At 41.8% G+C, this 17,870-nt stretch overlaps 1 protein-coding gene across 3 annotated transcripts in view; it reads left to right on the top strand.

Annotated features, from left to right (window-relative positions):
* The window catches only part of dlg3 (discs, large homolog 3 (Drosophila)), a 100,983-nt gene that overhangs the window by 58,084 nt on the left and 25,029 nt on the right, over positions 1–17,870 (top strand). The window contains exons 5-12 of one of the 3 annotated variants that reach the window (XM_034690069.1): positions 4,480–4,533; positions 5,056–5,106; positions 6,380–6,504; positions 6,902–7,071; positions 7,319–7,455; positions 9,476–9,620; positions 12,178–12,322; positions 13,229–13,354. In XM_034690069.1, the coding sequence (XP_034545960.1) occupies positions 4,480–4,533; positions 5,056–5,106; positions 6,380–6,504; positions 6,902–7,071; positions 7,319–7,455; positions 9,476–9,620; positions 12,178–12,322; positions 13,229–13,354 (953 nt within the window). Of the gene's footprint in view, positions 1–4,479; positions 4,534–5,055; positions 5,107–6,379; positions 6,505–6,901; positions 7,072–7,318; positions 7,456–9,475; positions 9,621–12,159; positions 12,323–13,228; positions 13,355–17,870 lie in introns of all 3 variants that reach the window. The other 2 variants (XM_034690070.1, XM_034690071.1) reach the window with 2 other exon arrangements.

The following is a 17,870-nucleotide window of genomic DNA, read 5'->3' as shown; positions in this document are numbered from 1 at the left end:
CGACAACTTAAAAGACAAAGACATTGAAAATACGAGTAAACATTTGGCCTCATCTGATCGTAATAAAACACATTTTATTAGCCGTTAGCTTTACCTTTAAACAACAGCTGACAGTGACATTATACCACTAGCTAGCTAACATTATATTAGCTCTGAATTTACACCTTGCCTGTTGTGTAATGTTATTATGCCACACTAGTGTTAAATTTCAGCTACCTCCTAGCTAAGGAGGTATATTATATTATCGTAACTTAATATAAGCTAGGATGTACCTGAATGCTAGTGCTAGCTGGAGTAATCAGTGTTTTACCTCAAACACCTTCCAGTAACTGATCTCCAAAGAAGCTAAAACATGAAAGATTGTCTTTATTTATACAGCTCACTAACAGCAAAGATGACTTGCAACATTTCAGCTTTCCACTCTGACTGCAAAATGGCCACCTTCTGAATATGGTCACTACTAAACGTCAGCAGTTTTGTCAGGTGTCATCCTCCCCTGGTCAGTAGATAGATGCAGATAAAAAGCACGGGGGGCAAGGAGGGAGGGGTAATCCAACCTAATCCCAGTTACCTGAGTAAATTGCCAAATGTTAAACATGTAGAGCCTACTCATGTCGAGATTATCTTCCATTATTCCTTTTTGTTTGCTTGTTATGAGAGATTCAGATAGAGGGATTACGCAGCAATCCTAGGCCGTTTTTTTCTGATTGGTGGGCTTACTGTCTTTCTGCTGCACTTGTAAGTTCACTGATCCCATTGGACAGCATTTCTCCACTATGATACTCATGATAAGCACTGCAGGCGTCCTACTGTAGCAGGTGTGTTTTGTCACATGTGGGCTCAATCGAGGATTCAGTAGCTTTAGTCTGTCAGTCACCAGGGGACAGTAGTAGCCAATGTATTCCCCTGTGCCGCCCTTGGGCTGTGTTTCATCACTTTTCGCCGTACATGCTTTGTTTTCAGGGGTTTTCATTCGCAATAGGCTGTCACTAACATGGCTGCTGTGTAAACAAAATACAGATGCTTTTTTTTCTTACCGTTAAACCCTCTGCTGGATTTGGGGCATGTGTTAAGAGTTGGCTTTTAAGATAAAAGGGGAACAACGTGCAAAGCATTCCTGAGAAATGTGCAAACACAAGCAGAGACGTGAGCATCTGTTGGTCCATATGCAGATTACAACCAAGGCCTGATTGTGCTGACTGGGAGGGAGAGGAGGGGTGGGAGGGGGGGTTCAGCCACAGCTGTCCAGAGTCATAGTGCATCACTACCAAGCCAAGCGGGTCAAATCTGCAGCTCCTGTTTGTTCGGAGAGCATCGTAACAGGAGGGCTCGTCAGATCGGAAGTATTGGAAGAATGCGACACCTGCACAGCTTGTGAGGAGACAGATGACTTTGATTAAAGGATTATCTCTTTTTAAGAATGTGTTTTTAGTTGCTGTCTTGTGGATACAGACATGTTGCAGCCTTATACAACTTGATTGACTCCAGTGGCTTGAAAAAGTTGAAAATAATTGTGCTGATTTTCTGAGCAGAGCTTGGCTGATTGGCTGATTGGATCTCTTCTATGACAGTTCGGGTTGCTGGGTTCGAAGTTAGGCTGTTTTTTTGTTTTTTTCATTTGCTTATTGCCCTAGACTTTATATTATTATATGTAAGGGATAATGTATGGTTAGCAGAAAGTTGTGGGAAATAGAATCCTGACAGGGTGGACAAGACCCTGACGCGATGTCTTCCTCTATTATACAATTCACATCTCTTTCTAGTTTTTGACCCACTGTATCCCATACATTTTCACTGAGTAGGACTGTTATTGTTGTTTTTTCAAAATGTAATATAATTCATTTGATGAATCAGCTAAACTTGTCCTGATAGAATTTACTATATTTTAAAAATGACATCAAATATTTTCTTATTATGATGAAAAAAACAGCATCTTGATCTAGTTTCTGAGCTAGAGCTTCTGATCAGTATCGCACTGTAAAACTGCCAGTACCAAGACGTAAGATTTTCTCTAAGCTCACTATACATTTATGTAGTGACATATAAAATTGTTTTTTTTTTCTTTTGAGAAATTCACATTTTATATTGAGGAATAAAATACCAGATTGGAACCGAGCACAGGGTAATAATTTGACATTTTATTTGACAACGTAGTAATCGAGATGTTCTGAAACAAGTGCCTAATTATCAATACAGAGAAATAAAAAGGTGAACTCGCACACAAAACAAATTCAGATAATTTGTTATGAGCATATAAACATCATGTCTAATTATACGCTTGATTTTTGGAGGTAGAACACCCAATATAGAAAAAAAAGACTAAAAAAATTGTATCATGATTTTATGACACATTATTGAATCCATTTAAACTCATACTGAATTTAATAGTCTGATGTAATGGCAAAATAAGCTTTACATATATGTAAGTCTAATATTGTACTCAATGTAGAATCATCCACAGATGTGAAACTGCGTTCAAATTTTCATGCAAATGACATCATAACACAGCTCAGGTTAAACTTTACATACTACAATAATCTTTAATGATTGCCAAGGAAGATCAGGATCAGGATCAACCATCTGCTTGTACACAGGTCCTTTCTTTGCCTCTAATATCAGAGATTAGAGGGTGAGCTTGGGGGAGGTAGGGAAGGCTGGGGGTAAGATTGGCAGCAAGTGATTTTGTCCTCAGTGTTGGACCTCAGAAACTGTAAGGTCTCCAAGCAGCGCTGTCAGCATCCCTTCACCCACACAGCTCAATCAAATCAATAAAGAGCAGACAGCCACTGTGCTGAACGAGTGGACGGCCATCGCGCTGCTCCTAAACCGACCAGTAACTCCACCCTCACCCTTCTTGTTCTCTCTGCCAGCTTTCGTCTAAGGTCTCAGCTCAGAGCCTCTTCAGATGCTCTGTGGGTCTGAGATGGGAAAAGCAACACCAGGTGGCACAGTAGAGCTGAGCTGGAACTTAATGTTTACCTCCTGCTACAAGATAAACATGGGTTTTAGAGGGGGATACTAACGCCTTTCATCAACATGGCTCAATAGGTAATCTGCATTTTACATTAGACTATTTAGGTGTGCCCAAAGACAACAAAAGCATGAAGAGTAATCAGGGTTTCCTACAAATAGATTACATGTCAAAGAGGGAAGCATTAAAGAAGCATATCCACCATGCTCAGTAAAAAAAACCTCTCAGCTGAATCCGTTTTATTTGATATTTTAATTTACATACTGGCTGTTGAATGGCAGAACAAAGTTAACATAAGCCAAATAATACTTCAAACAGCCAGTGTAATAACATCCAATGATCATTTTTAAAATAAACGTATAATAATCCAGATGTGATTAGCAAATAACTGTCAGAATATAGTGAGAGAAGCAGATCTCCATTTGCAAGAACTCAATGTTCATGTCAGATTTATTTTGCAAGGATGAAATCTGATGAGAGCAGTAGATGTGCACATTTTTCAAAAATCTAAAGCTCTAAATGTACCGCAGATTGTGCATGCCCTATTTGCCTGAATTAGATTATATTTATTTGGAGTTTTTCTGGGACTGCAACACATGATCATTTGTTATGTGGATGGATTTTTAATTGTTTTTAACATAAAAAATGTGGGACAGATATCCAAAAACTCCATGATACTGAAGTGAGATATTCAAATCACATTGTCTGTCGCCTTGGTTGTAATTTGGTTCCATCGAAGGTCCAAACTGCAAATTATTGAAGCAGTAGTGATATTAATCAGAGAAAATCTATCACTGTAGGCACAAGGGCTTCTAAATGTTTTGTATTTCATCAAGTAATTCATTTACTGATGATGGAATTGCCATTTCTTTTGCAGAATCATTTTCAGTCAATTGTCCAATGTGGTGATAAACTGACAGTTGGAGCATTGCACATATAAGTCACCCTGAAATATTATGTATAAAAAGATGATTCGGACATTATTTTCCTTTAGTGTTTTTGACATACAGCCTGTCATGTTTGCTGAATGGATACGATAACATCTTGCATTTCAAAGCATGGTACTACACTGTGTTATTTCTCTGTGTCAAAATAAGAGTGGGGGGGGGGAGCTGATGTGAGATAAACGTACCGTCCCAGCGGCTCGGACACAAGCCGGTTTGTTTTATGAGCTGACCGCAGGACGTCTGGCTGTGTCGGTTAATAAGTAGCGGTCTCTCTGCCCCAGTCCTCATTCTCGGTCATCACACCTTTTTCACCCCCTCCCTCCCCCTCGGCATTACACACACACACACACACACACACACACACACACACACACACACACACACACACACACACACACACACACACACAGCCACACACAGTCTCAGCCCCCAAGGAGATTCACCGACTGTTCCCATGGCATCAGTTCGCTTTGCTCCCAAGTGATGGTGTGTGTACCGCATTACGTCTGTGTGCTGCCAGCCTTACACACCAAGATAACGTGTATCTCTTCATATTCACAGGCCAACCCTCCCCCCATCATCGTCAACGCAGACTCACTAGATGCAGGCCCTTATGTAAGTATCTTCTCTCTCTCTCTCTCTCTCTCTCTCTCTCTCTCTCTCTCTCTCTCTCTCTCTCTCTCTCTCTCTCTCTCTCTCTCTCGCTCTCTCTCTCTCTCATCCACACTCCCTCTGTGTCGGTGCATGAGCATGCTTTTGTGTGTGCGTGGATGACGAGGCCGCCTCCTGCTAGCTACATGCTGTTTGCCATTTGGACCGACATCTATTATCCTATTGACCCCGCCTGTTTGTGTGGAATGTGCATTCTGCAGCCGCACGTTTAGCAGGACAGCAAAAAAAACAAACAAGACACATTTTATTGCAACAGTTTGTAATTTATGGTGATATTTTTAGTTAGTAAAACTGGTGCATGTATCTTCAGTATATTTTGTCCATAATCCCATTCTCCACAGCTCTGTGTGTGTGTTATAGTAAAGGATTAAGCTGAAACATTTGCATGCTTCCTACTATGTTTCAAGGAAATGACAGAAATCAAGCTCAGCAATGTCACTTACAACTACGCTTTGACTTTGACAGGTAAATGGCAGTGATGGGATGTACAAATATGAAGAGATCATTTTGGAGAGGGTGAGTTTGACTCTTCTTTTTTCTCCTTTTTTCCTCAATACACACATTCCTGTTTTTCTGTATGATGGATAAATTTCTCCCCACTAGGTGGTAGTAAGCAGCTCAGTCTTTGTTCACTCATCTCAAGTGCTGAGAACCCCCCATCAAAAAAAAAAAAAAAATCTCTGCTGTGAGGATCATTTATGATAGGCTGTGTGTTGGTTAAGTTATAGCAGTTACATCACTGCAGTAAGAATATATTATGTGTGAGTATGAGCACAGAATAATGCCACTGAGGCGCAGCTTTTTACATAATCCTGATGCACATGTCATCAGCAGACGCCAGAAATGTAAAGTGCTCTCCTGTTCAATTGTTAAGCAGGCACTGCTGCACTTGTCAGTGCTGGATTGGCTTGTAGTGGCAGCCCTATATGTTTCTGCTCTTGTTATTCCACCCACATATAGATGCCCCTCCAAACCCCTGATAGATGCAAAGTCCCTCTCTGCCCCTTCCACTCTAAGAGGCATTTCTGCAGAAAGCTTGAATAAGCTATGCAAAGTCACACTTTTAAAGGTCTGTGGGTGTGTAACATTTGGTGGTGAGGCCCAGTGCACTCCTCTCGGCTCCAGAGCAGCACACTGAGAGGCCTCAGACTCCCTCTGTCCTAATTTGTTGCGACTGTTGCTCATTAATTATAGAAAATAATAAAGCGAGGTCTTTTCTCAGCTGTCTTGTTTGCTGCCTGTCTCTGTGGCCACGGCTGTCAGATGCAGCAGTGCGCCTGGACCCACTGGATCCAAATGGGTCCTCTGTCATTGCAAGGGCAGGAGAGATGGGACTATTGTAGTGTCTGTCTCATGCAGAGAGTGAGAATCTCTGTATCATGCAATAGAGATGGCACTTCTCCTCTCATCTTCACTTTGGACCATAAATCCACTTTTCTGTGGACACAGGGTATTTCTAACACTGACACCGCTCTGTGGCTTGATGGAATAAGCATGACATTTTCAATGGAGTGCCCTCTTCTAATGGAATACATGCCATTATCATTTGTCACCTGCAAGGACACACACACACACTCACACGTGTCGAAAAATGGACAACGCATGAAGAAATCCCAGGAGCAGTTTGCATCGATCACGTGTTCCTCTGAAATAGCAATACACTTAAGAGCCATATAGTGCTGACCTTGAGCCTGCATTGGCTCCATCACTTACACTCAAGTGTGTGTCTGTGTGTGAGTGTGTGTTTTATTGTAGCATACTGAAAATGCCAATCATAACCTGTGTGCAGGGGAACTCTGGCCTGGGCTTCAGCATCGCTGGAGGAATAGACAATCCCCACATTCCTGATGATCCGGGGATCTTCATCACCAAGATCATCCCTGGAGGAGCAGCTGCTATGGATGGAAGGCTTGGGTAAGTTCCCCATCCTCCCTCCTCCCTCTTCTTCACCTCGCTCTGTCCTTCTCAAACTGCTCTGCACCCCTCCATCCTCTCTCCACACTCCCCTCTCTAAAGCTCACTGCAGCTGTGTGTCCCGCCTGGCAGTGCTGTGTGGGAGGCCGAGTTTTCTTCATCCCTCTGCTTCTGGGCTCGCTGTGTTTTCTCAAGTTATGATTCACTGGAAAAGCAAAGCCTGAAACATGCAAAAATGATGATATGGAGTGCTTTTTAAGTGCTCTGGAGCTTTTTGATCGCATCAGCCTTGCTAAGGTCTCCCTCTGTCTTTGTACAGTGAATTAACTCCATCGCTGTTATCTGTTGACTGACAAGATGGCGTGTGGGATTTTATTAAATCTTTCCCCTCCCCAGGGGTGAATGACTGCGTACTGCGGGTGAACGATGTTGATGTGTCTGAGGTGGTGCACAGCCGGGCGGTTGAAGCGCTGAAAGAGGCGGGGCCAGTGGTGCGGCTGCTGGTGCGTCGGAGGCAGGCCCCACCTGAGACAATCCTGGAGGTTAACCTGCTGAAAGGGCCTAAAGGTCTGAGACACCCACTGATCATCACACAACACCGCTGCACATTTTTATATTTGTCAAAGACCTATTGATTGTATATTTTTAAGAATTTAATCAGAAGCTACAGACAAAATGATACTTTTAAGGTGATATGTATAAATCGGAATGAAGTTTTCAGCATTGACGAGGAAGCTCCAGACATGAAACACATCTGAAAATATGTAAATATGTGCTCATATTGACAGTCTGACTGTTTGTATTATTCAACCAGGGCTTGGGTTCAGCATTGCCGGAGGGATTGGAAACCAGCACATCCCAGGAGACAACAGCATCTATATAACAAAGATCATAGAAGGTGGAGCTGCCCAAAAAGACGGACGCCTGCAGACTGGAGACCGCCTGCTAGCTGTATGAGCCTCCCTCTTATTCAGTCATGTATTGAGTGTTCAAACCAAAATGAATCAGGTGTAGATGTAGTTCACTTAAAATAGTACTCCTTGTAAGCTGCGGTGACAGGCACTTGCTGCTGCAGTCGAGGAGATAGTTTGAAACGACTGACTGTTTATGGGACATCTTGAGTACATTACGTTATTTGCTTGGCTGCCTCATGCTATCGTTTTATACAAAGCGGGATGCACAGCATGCATTAGCATTTATGACTTTGTGGATGATTGATAATGTAACATTTTAGAGCGAGACATGGGGCAATAAAAAGGCATATGAGCATATCATAAGAGGAAGATATTACATAAGAAAAGAGGACATCACTTATAGCTAACATCATTACTGAAATAAACCTGCTAATAACTGCACTTTCACTTAGCTGTTATTTATTATTATGCAATACAGACATGCTGCTCTACTGATCTTGCTATACTGCTAAAATACAACACCTTTAAAGGAGGATTTAAAACACAGGATATTTCAAATCATTTGATAGGAGCTTGTTATAAGAGACTGAAAAGGAATCTCTACATCTTGAACCATGCAGCCACAGCTGGGTTCATGTTTCTAACACGTTGCATACAGGCTCAAGCTTCCCACTGCACCTGCTTTTAATAAAGCACAAATTGAAATGTGAAAAATGAACTCATTAGTGATCTGTGAAGCACACCAAATTAAAGAAAGACACCAATGTTGTGCAATTATCAATTCTGTTATTCTAAAAGCATCTACACTTATTATTATTTTCTGTTTATTCATGTATCTAAGTCCTGCTGAATTTGTGGGATGTTTTTTTTTGCAAACTGCTTTGGGTAAATAAAAAAGAAACACAAAATCTGAGAAATGTTAGAACACAATGTCAGGCATGATTGTAGCCGTCAAAGGTGAGTTCACGATAGAAAAGTCAAGATAATTCTTCTCTACGGAATAAAAAAAAACCACGCCAGGGATGATTGTTGTGGTTTACATGAACACAAGACACCCAGATACCTTAGAGCAGTGGTTATCAAAGTGGGGTTCTGGGACCCCTGGGGGTCCGCGAACCATAGCGTGGGGGTCTGTAAAATAGTTGATACATTTCTAATTAATTATAAAATTGTGCTGTGTCATTAAAAACAGCATATATACCATTGTTAGGATACCATTTAGTGGCTCGAAGGGATATGCAAGTCTTGCTACTGTTAATTTTCTAAAAGCTTTTAAGATCAATTAGTTGAAAAGTATAAATGCTGTCATGTTGAGTCCATAAGGAATGAAATGACCCTCAGTTTTAAAGTTTACAAGTGGTAATAACATGATTCAAATTGAAGTGTTATCTGTTTATCACTATGGTACAGGTCTGAAGTATTTAGATTGACAAGTTTTACAATACAAATAGTTCTGAGGGCATCCAAGAGTGCAAATGGTAGGAAGTATGTGCTTAATCTATGTTATAATTATGAGGGGGTCCTTGAATAATTTGCTCACCTGTAAGGGGTCCCTGGCTCGAAAAAATTTGAGAACCCCTGCCTTAGAGGGACATGTGGTCGTTCTACTGTATGTTTAAAACATGTGTCATTTTAATGCAAATTCACAGAAGAGAATCAACAATACTGTACTTTAAAGTAGAGTGATAAACATCTAGAAGTACTGTTATAACTCATCCATATCTCATCTCAGATATAATTCAGGGTGTTGAATAACTTTAGATTGACAGCATGTTTCCAGGGATTCAGATCTTAAAAGAGAAACTGAGGAAATTCAGAGCATCTTCCGAACCTTCTACCTACTGCTTTTGACCTCTGTTAACGCTGCAAAGAACACCAACCTTTCACTGTGCTTTGAAATCTCATAATACCTTCAAGCTATGATTCATTATTGTGTTGGCTGGTGTGATGCCTGGTGTGATGCCTGATGTTGTCACAGCGCAGCGAAGACACAAGGTGTTCAGGTGTTGATACACAGATTCATCCTCCTCTCTTGTCTTGATAATCATCACATTCAGGTGAACAACATCGTGCTGCAGGACGTGCGTCATGAGGAGGCAGTGGCCGCGCTGAAGAACACCTCGGATATGGTTTACTTAAAGGTGGCCAAACCAGGACCAGTGCATCTCAACGACATGTACGCCCCGCCAGACTACTCCAGCAGTACGTATCTACCTCGTCTTGTTCTTTCAGTCATCATGCTGCAAAGGTTAAGAGTTCTATATGATAATTTCGCACAGAAATATGCATCGAATTTGAAGTGAATACAAGTTGAAAAAGGTTTATGCAGGAATTATAGCTTGTATTTGAAATAGACAGTAAAAAGTCAGCTGTGCAATAAAGGATTTTGTTGCTTGTCTATTTTTAACAAAATAAACAATATGTGGTGTACCATACTCACATAATCATCTCACTTTTTAACATCTAATGCATATTTGATTCATTTTAAACCTCAATTTTTAACATTAAACTCTATACATATTCATGACTTCTTTACAAAAACCCTGCTCTGGTGATTAAAGTTGGACAATGCATCCTGTATCCACTAATCTATAAGCAGCCAGCTCCAAATCTCGAACTAAAATATATATACAGTGTTTGACGTAAGGAGATAGCTGATTTCTAACTGATGGTTCATGATGGAGTGTTTTGGACAGTGAAACATTTTTTATCTTTAACAGAGATGTTACAGTAGGCCTGCATGAATTTTGAAGTTGGATCACTGTTCTCTTCCCAAAACTGTTATGCCCACACACCCACATAGTGAATGTAGTGAATGCTTAGACACACACACACACACACACACACACACACACACACACACACACACACACACACACACACACACACACACACACACACACACACACACACAATCCTACCCACAGAAACAACAAGCGCAGTTCTCTGCCTCCCACTGAGTGTGGTTGGTTTCTCACATCCCACCTGCTCATGAGAGCCCACGATCTTGAGCTGCAGAATTTCAGATTTCCACAAAACAGTGATTTAGTATTAGAAGGAGGGCCATCAAGGGCTTTTTCTGTACTCTTCATGTTTGCAGTGCTCCTAGTTTTAAGCAAGCCTGTGATGCAGACTTACCCCCCCCCACCCCCCGCCTCTGCCCACCCTGTGACAGAGTGTCCTGTGGTCAGATGATCTGGATTTGAAACGCTCAATTTTTATTATGCTCAGCTGCCTCCATCAGGAATGTTAACACAGAGAATTGGATTTTGTGTAAAAAGTACAAACACTGCTTTGAGTTTTTTTCAAAATCTCCCTTTTAAAAATGTCTTCTTCTGGGGCGCTGGTGGCCTAGCGGTCTAAGAGCCCCACATACAGAGGCTACAGTCCTCGCCGAAGGAGTCGCCGGTTCGATTCCCGGCCAGTCGACCATTTCCTGCATGTCTTCCCCCACTCTCTACTCCCCACATTTCCTGTCTTTCTTCAGCTGTCCTATCAAATAAAGGCAAAAAGGCCAAAAATATAACTTAAAAAAATAATAATAATGATAAATGTCTTCTTCATTGGTTATGGATGACAGACAATGCAGGTACAATATCACTGAACATCGTCGTTTCAAAAATTAGCACAAACAAAGAAAGGATATTCAGCTTTCATACTACCAAAACCTGATTTTATACACTGTGCATACACTCTTATTACTTACAATATCATTGCTATTATTGAGTGAATTGCTGAGATCTGCAAAGGTGGACACAATGTTATAAAGAAGTATGAAAAGATAAGACCAGATGATTACATTTTGCACAAATATTTGTTCATTTATTTCTAGATTATTACTTCATGTGATGTATTCATTAGATTATCTGTACCATTGAATAAAATTGTTGGATTATTTGGCTTGATTATCCCCACAGTAACAATCATCTGACCAATCATTTGATACCTTAGCTAGTTTTAAAGCTACTGCTGTGTTTGAACACTCAGCGGTTGTTTTTGTAACTGTAAAATTATCAGAGCAGAGAAGAAAGAAAAGTGAGAAGTGTTGAGTTTTCCTTTAATGCATAGTGAAGATACAGCACTATTAACAAGTATAAGACTCAGCCTTGGTAGCTGCATTATGAGCAGTGCTTTAAGCTAAATGCTAATGTCAGCATGCTAATATGCTCACAGTGACATTTCTTACATACTGATGTTAGCATAAATAACATTAATCATGTTCAGGATTTAGTTTAGCATGTTATTATGCTAATACCTGCTAGTACTCAGCAATCATCAAGCAAGGATGGGACAGATGGGATTTGTTTATATTACTTTATTGTATTTGTTGTATGTATTGCATTTATTCGTTATTATATGTTATGTTATTTTATTTTTTTTATTTTTTTATTTTTTTGTATTACTATATCTTATTTTAACTTATTCCATTTTATTTTGTTTTATTTTATTTATATTTTTATTTATTTATTTGATTCGCAATTTTGCCCTAATTGCTGGTTAAGAGGATCATTAAAGAAAGTATGATTATTTGTTTGGGGACCCTGAATGTACCCAATTCTGTAGCTTCTCACTTCATAGGTAGTGATATTCCAGTCTAATGGCCACATCATGCCTTTTGTGCCACTGGCACAAAAAGCCAAAACCTTTACATCAGATGTTTTGCTAGCGTAGTGAAGTTGCCGTTGTTACCCACTCTCACTGTTCTGCCTGTGTTGTAATCATTCTTTCTTTCCCCCTACTGGCCTGGCCCTCCCTCCAGCCTTCCCAACCATGGTAGACAACCACGTCAGCCACAACTACATGGGGGCAATGGAGCCTAAACCCGTATACCCGCCGCCCCAGGTCACCCCGTCCAGGTATTCGCCAGTCCCCCGCCACATGCTGGGAGAGGAAGACTTCACAAGGTAGGTTACAGACTGCCTCCCTCATGAATGACCCTCTTGCCACACATCACACACAGGCTTTGTGAGTTAGCGCATAGAGTAGATTGCTCGTAAATATCAGCTGAAGGCCTAGCTGTGCTTTTGTTGTAGTTCATTATATCAGGTTGAGACAGGTCTTTTTGCCATTTAACATTTTTTTGTCTGAATTAATTTATTTGTAGCAGGCTCCATTTTGTTGCAGTTTTTATGCCTTTATCTTGGTGTTGTTTGCTCAGGTATATATAGTAATTTTGATTGATCATGTTAAGTAATTCTAGACTAAATGTGTTTGCTTTTTTTTTGCTTTGCTGATTGTTACCCTGGTGGAGCTCACTATATAATATCTGGACAGTATGTGGTAGCTGTGTTCTGACCAAATACTTTGCAGAGAGGCTGCTTGTCTCTTCTTGTACTTGTTATGACTGTGTTTTAACCTTTGACATCCTATCCAAGTACTGGATCAGAAGAAGCATTCATAGAGCTTGATTTGAGTGTCCCACGAGGCCTTGAGTCATTTTAACCCACAGCTTTGGGGAGGAGGCTGTATTCCCCCATTCTTTTTGTCTGTGTGTGTGTGTGTGTGTGTGTGTGTGTGTGTGTGTGTGTGTGTGTGTGTGTGTGTGTGTGCGCGCGCGCGTGTGTGTGTGTGTGTGTGTGTGTGTGTGTGTGTGTGTGTGCGTGACTGAATGCAGGCGTCAAAGTGTGTCTGTGTGCTTTGCTGCCGAGTGCATGTGTTACTAGATGAGTGTGTGTTATGTGGCTCTGTAATGTCCTTGTACAAGTTGTCTTCATGACTTGTATGTTGCTTTTGTCGCATCTCTGTTGGTTTGTGTGCTTTATTTGTGTCCTGCACTTGTCCCGTTCACTGTGATTCCTGTACCCCCACAGCAGAGCTGAGCCTATTTACAGTGTCATCAACAAACCTGGGGACAGCAAGGGGCCCCAGGCCCTCTACAGAGGCTTCTGTCCTTCCCCTGCTCCCTTGTGCCAAGGTCCTCTCCCCTTCTCTGGCAGGTACTAACCTAGTCCATCACGCCTTGCTAAGCTAACCCTCCTCTGTGTATCAGGATTAGGGCCAGAGAGGAACCTGCCTGTCCTGTAGGTTATTACACCACTTTTTTGCTCAAATGGCAAAAGTAAAAGAAGTGTGGTGAGTGTAGGGAAATGGCGACAGAAGAGAAAGTGATGAAGGGAAAGTTATAATTTTTAGTTGCAGCTTTTGTCCGTGTTTGCATGTAAATGTTCCCTCCCCTCATGTCTGATGACTGCTTTGTCTGTTGCTTTAAATATGTTGCTGCTTTTTGTGTTTGTATGAAAACCTCTGTAGTTGATTTAAATGCAGACACCATTTGATCTTTCAGAATTTCACATGAATTGCGCAGAAAAAGTACTCTCTATTACAGCAAATTGACCATGGAGCTGAAATGTTTCTGAAGAAATTAGCTTGTTATTTTGTTTGCCCTTTGTGCACACGTTTTGATTGTTATTTCCTCTCGTTTCATATTTCAAAAGGTCTACCCTATCTTCATTAGTGGTCCATCTATTTTCTAACTACTCTGCTCACGTCAATGAATCAAAGACAATAGGTCCCTGTTTAGTGTAGTACAAAATGGAGTCGTACCTGCTCTTCACAAACACATCTCCACAGGAGAGCAGCTGAAAGGGCTTCACGCTCCCACAAGCTGCTCTATTCCATCTGTCAGGAGGCTTCGATAAATCTAAGCCTGTATATCAGGCGAAGCTACTTTTACTGGTAGATTCTACTGGAAATATACGCATAACATTCTGGCAGTGTGTTTTTTGTGTTAGGTATTTCTAAATATGCAAAAGGTCTCCTGCTTTTTCATTTTGTGTATATCATCTAATACATTTTTATCTGCAGTCCTGTCTTGTTGTCCATCTCATGGATGAATGTGATGATGTTTCTGTGTTTGTCCCATTGCTTTAATGTAACGTGTTTTGTGTCAAGCATGTTATGTTGTGTGTGACATATGTCTTGCACATTTCTGTTCCCTGTGTACTTTTGCGTAAGTAAGAAAGAAAGAGAGAAAGAGAGACAGATTCTGTTTTTGCTTCTTGCTCAATCTGAAGGCAGGTTGTGGCATTAAAAAGAAAAGACAGTGCAGGAGGATGGGAGGAAGGACCACCCAATAAAAAAACATTCTGCTCTGCAGCGCTGGAATGTTTTGCCTGCTGCTCCATGCATGTAAATATAAACACCAGACCTTGCTGTTTCCATAAATGCAATGGGCAGTACGAGTGTGATCTGGTACGGGCCAGAAGACTGGTAGCAGCAGACAGTCCTGCAGCTGTCATGATTCATCTGCACACTGCAAAAACCAGGCCATGCACCCGGGTCTAACCCCTCTTGTCACCCATGCTGCCAGCACAAATCACACACACATACTGTACACCAAGATGTTCGCTCATGATGTGCTGACACATACAAGCGCACATACACATAATGCAAAGTTATAAGAGACTCAGACCTGTGGATATACATCCTGCAATCTGAACTACTCCACAATCAAAGGTACAAAAGAGAACTGCATAAATCTGACCATGCGTGCACCTGTTTACCCCTAGTGGGCGTATGTGGCATTGTCTCAGAGGACTCTCATGGTTGACTTGATTCTCAATCACAGCACATAAGCATCCAGCTAAATCAGACAGATAGGCAGATAGCAGACACCTCCATGGGGCCCCAGCAGATCACCCATTGGCTACAAGCGAGATGGGGAGTTATTTTCGATGGATGCTGTAGTAAGCACAGGCCTCCGCAGAAGTGGAGCAGGCTGGTTGTGAGGAGTGAGTCAGAGCTTGTGTTTAGGCCCTCTGCCCATTTGCACCTCCCCCTCAGTGGTGTCATCACAGTCACATCCCTCGACAACCTCCTCCCCCTTTTTCTCCATCTGATATTACCCCCATTCTTCTGCAGATATGTCGGTTCAGTACACAGCTCCCTTGTCTCTGTGTCCGTGTTGGACCCCGATAAGAGATAAAAAAACCTCCAAGCGTGTTTGGTGTAAACATATGTTGTGTGCAGTGGTGACAGTGCGCATAATCACTAAACAAGCCTGCCGCTCCTATCAGGGCAGAACTTCTTAGATATGCACAACAGTGCTCCTAGTTAGGTTGCTTTGTTCAGACGATGCTAATGTGTATAGACTGTGGACTGCAGCAGCAGGTGAGCTAATCAGTGACTACATGTGCCTCACATACACACACATGCACAAGCTCAAACCTTTGACTCATCGGAGTCACTAATGACAAAGAAAATTGTGACCTTTGGCTCTGATTCTTAAAAAGCTGCAGAAGGAAGTTTAACATAAAAGTAATCACAGCAGATTCAGCTGAGCACTTGTCTTAGGTGTTAATTATTTATCGCTTCAGCTTTTTCTTTGTCACAGTGAGAGGAATGAAATATCTTTAACTGTCTGTCACCTCAGCAGTGAACACATTTTTTCCCTAGGATAAAAAAAAAGCTGGCCACAGAGAAGAGGCAGGCACAGAGAATATATTGGCGAAATTTTGGAAACGGAGATAAGACACAGTTTTCAATTTTATCAGCATACGCCCCCTATACATGAGCTGCCGTGATCCATTCTAGAAGAGAAGAACAACACATAGAGTGCAGTGAGAGGTAGTGTCTGTCTGTGGGAAATGGCGTCCATCTGCAGTGTCCATCATTAATCAGCCAAGCAGAGCCAATTACTGTGCTGAGTCCAGGGCAGCATGACCCGCTGAACCCCTGAGCCCAGATATCCATTCACAGCTTTAGGATTGAGCTGCGACAGCCTCCGCCGAAAGCAGACAGGGAAAATATAGCTGTTGGAGTGTTTTTTTTTGGGGGGGGGGACAAGAAATGTCTGCGGGAAAAAGAGAAAGGGTTTTACCGCTTTGTAACTGTTTACATTCCTGGCATGGATGAAAAGGCAAAGGAGGGAAAAGGGAGGGAGGGGAGGCAGGTCTTGTGATAGGGAGGGGGGAGTTTATCCTAGCATTTCAAACTGCAGGAATTCACTCCCACTTTCTGTGAATATGTCTAAGTAATCCTCATCCAATGGAAAAACAGTAAGATAAAGGAAAAAGGCGCAGGCCTTGTTCTGTGTCCACACCTTTGTGTGAACATTGCTGTCCATTGAAATCATACAGCTTCCAGCATGCACAGAATATGAGTGCATTAGATCAAAGGCCTAAAAGTTGTGAAAGTTACATTCAAGAGCTTCTCAGTTTGTTTACACTCTGAAAAATTAGAGAAGAGCTTCTGGGAATCTGTCTGCCTAGTCTCCAGAGGACTGGGTGGACAGACAGGAATGCTGGTGTGCTGTATTTAAAGAAGGAGGGCTGGACCCAAAGCAGCATCAGAGCAGGGACGAGGGGACAGCACGGCGTGAAACTTGGATAGCCTCCAGTTAGACTCACCCAGCTTGCTTTTGATGTGACATAGTTTTAGTTATTCCAGATGCAATTCTCTTGGTGTAGAGAATTTGATTTGCATGGGAGCGTTAGGGTTAAGTGTTAAGTCTTGTCTTGCTGGTGATGATGGGGAGTGAGCTGTTTGTGACAGCCCAAAGAGGAGCTGCTTCCCATCACAGCACACAAGGATAAGATAGCAAACACCAGGCCCCCAATCACAGGAGCTCCTAAAAACTGCAGCTCCTCTCTCGGCTGAAGGACCAGATAGGAACGAGGGGTTTGAGGAATAACACAGAGCCGAGCGATGTGACATAGCCACCATGTTCACAGTCAACATCTCATCCTCCATGTCGCTGCCTGAACGCTCTGTTAGGAAATGCTCTTTCAGAAGCAAGCATCGGTTCTGGATTGTGAGGTAACCATGGAGATGTATGTGCGTGTGTGTCGAGCTGGGATGAAAAGCACGGTTATTTTAAGCCTGACTTGTTTGAAGGCAAGTCAGTTGTTTCAGCGTACCCAAAGACTTTGTTTATGTGTTTCTTCTCATCTCTGATACTTCAAAGATAATACAAAAAAAGCATATACCTAATTTTAAAAAAGATTCCTTTTATAAATCTGTTGATAAGCTGCTATTGATGTATCCTAATTACTAACATTGTAAAATCTGCATCTAAATTCAGTTTCACTGAAATGAATACAGTTTCACAGTCTTCATAAACTTTCTCAGGCACAGTTGTAACATTACGCTCTTTCAACTGCTCTTATTTTCTGTGCATGGAGTAATCGGGGATTTTTCCAGGCAGTCATGGATTTGATTCCGATAGTCTGGAATGCAGAATCCGCTGTTGTCGGGGGGGGGGGAAATGGCCTAAACAGCAAGTTAGAGCGCAGCCATTAGGGATTGAGTGGGAATTGTTCCTGTTGACCGCAGGCTCAGTAGACCACTAATGGGAACCATGCAGTGTTTTCTGGAAAGAGAGGGAAACTGTGTGCATCTCTGTATGTGTCTATGCCTACTGTCTGTACATGCATGTATGTTTATGTGAGCGTTTGTCTGCAAAGTATGCATGCAGGAATAGGTGTGGGGCTTTCAAGTGATATATGAATGTGC

The sequence above is a fragment of the Notolabrus celidotus genome, chromosome 8, assembly GCF_009762535.1.
Source record: "Notolabrus celidotus isolate fNotCel1 chromosome 8, fNotCel1.pri, whole genome shotgun sequence".
In the NCBI taxonomy this organism is placed as follows: Eukaryota; Metazoa; Chordata; class Actinopteri; order Labriformes; family Labridae; genus Notolabrus; species Notolabrus celidotus.
This window is presented reverse-complemented; position numbering and strand designations above follow the sequence as displayed.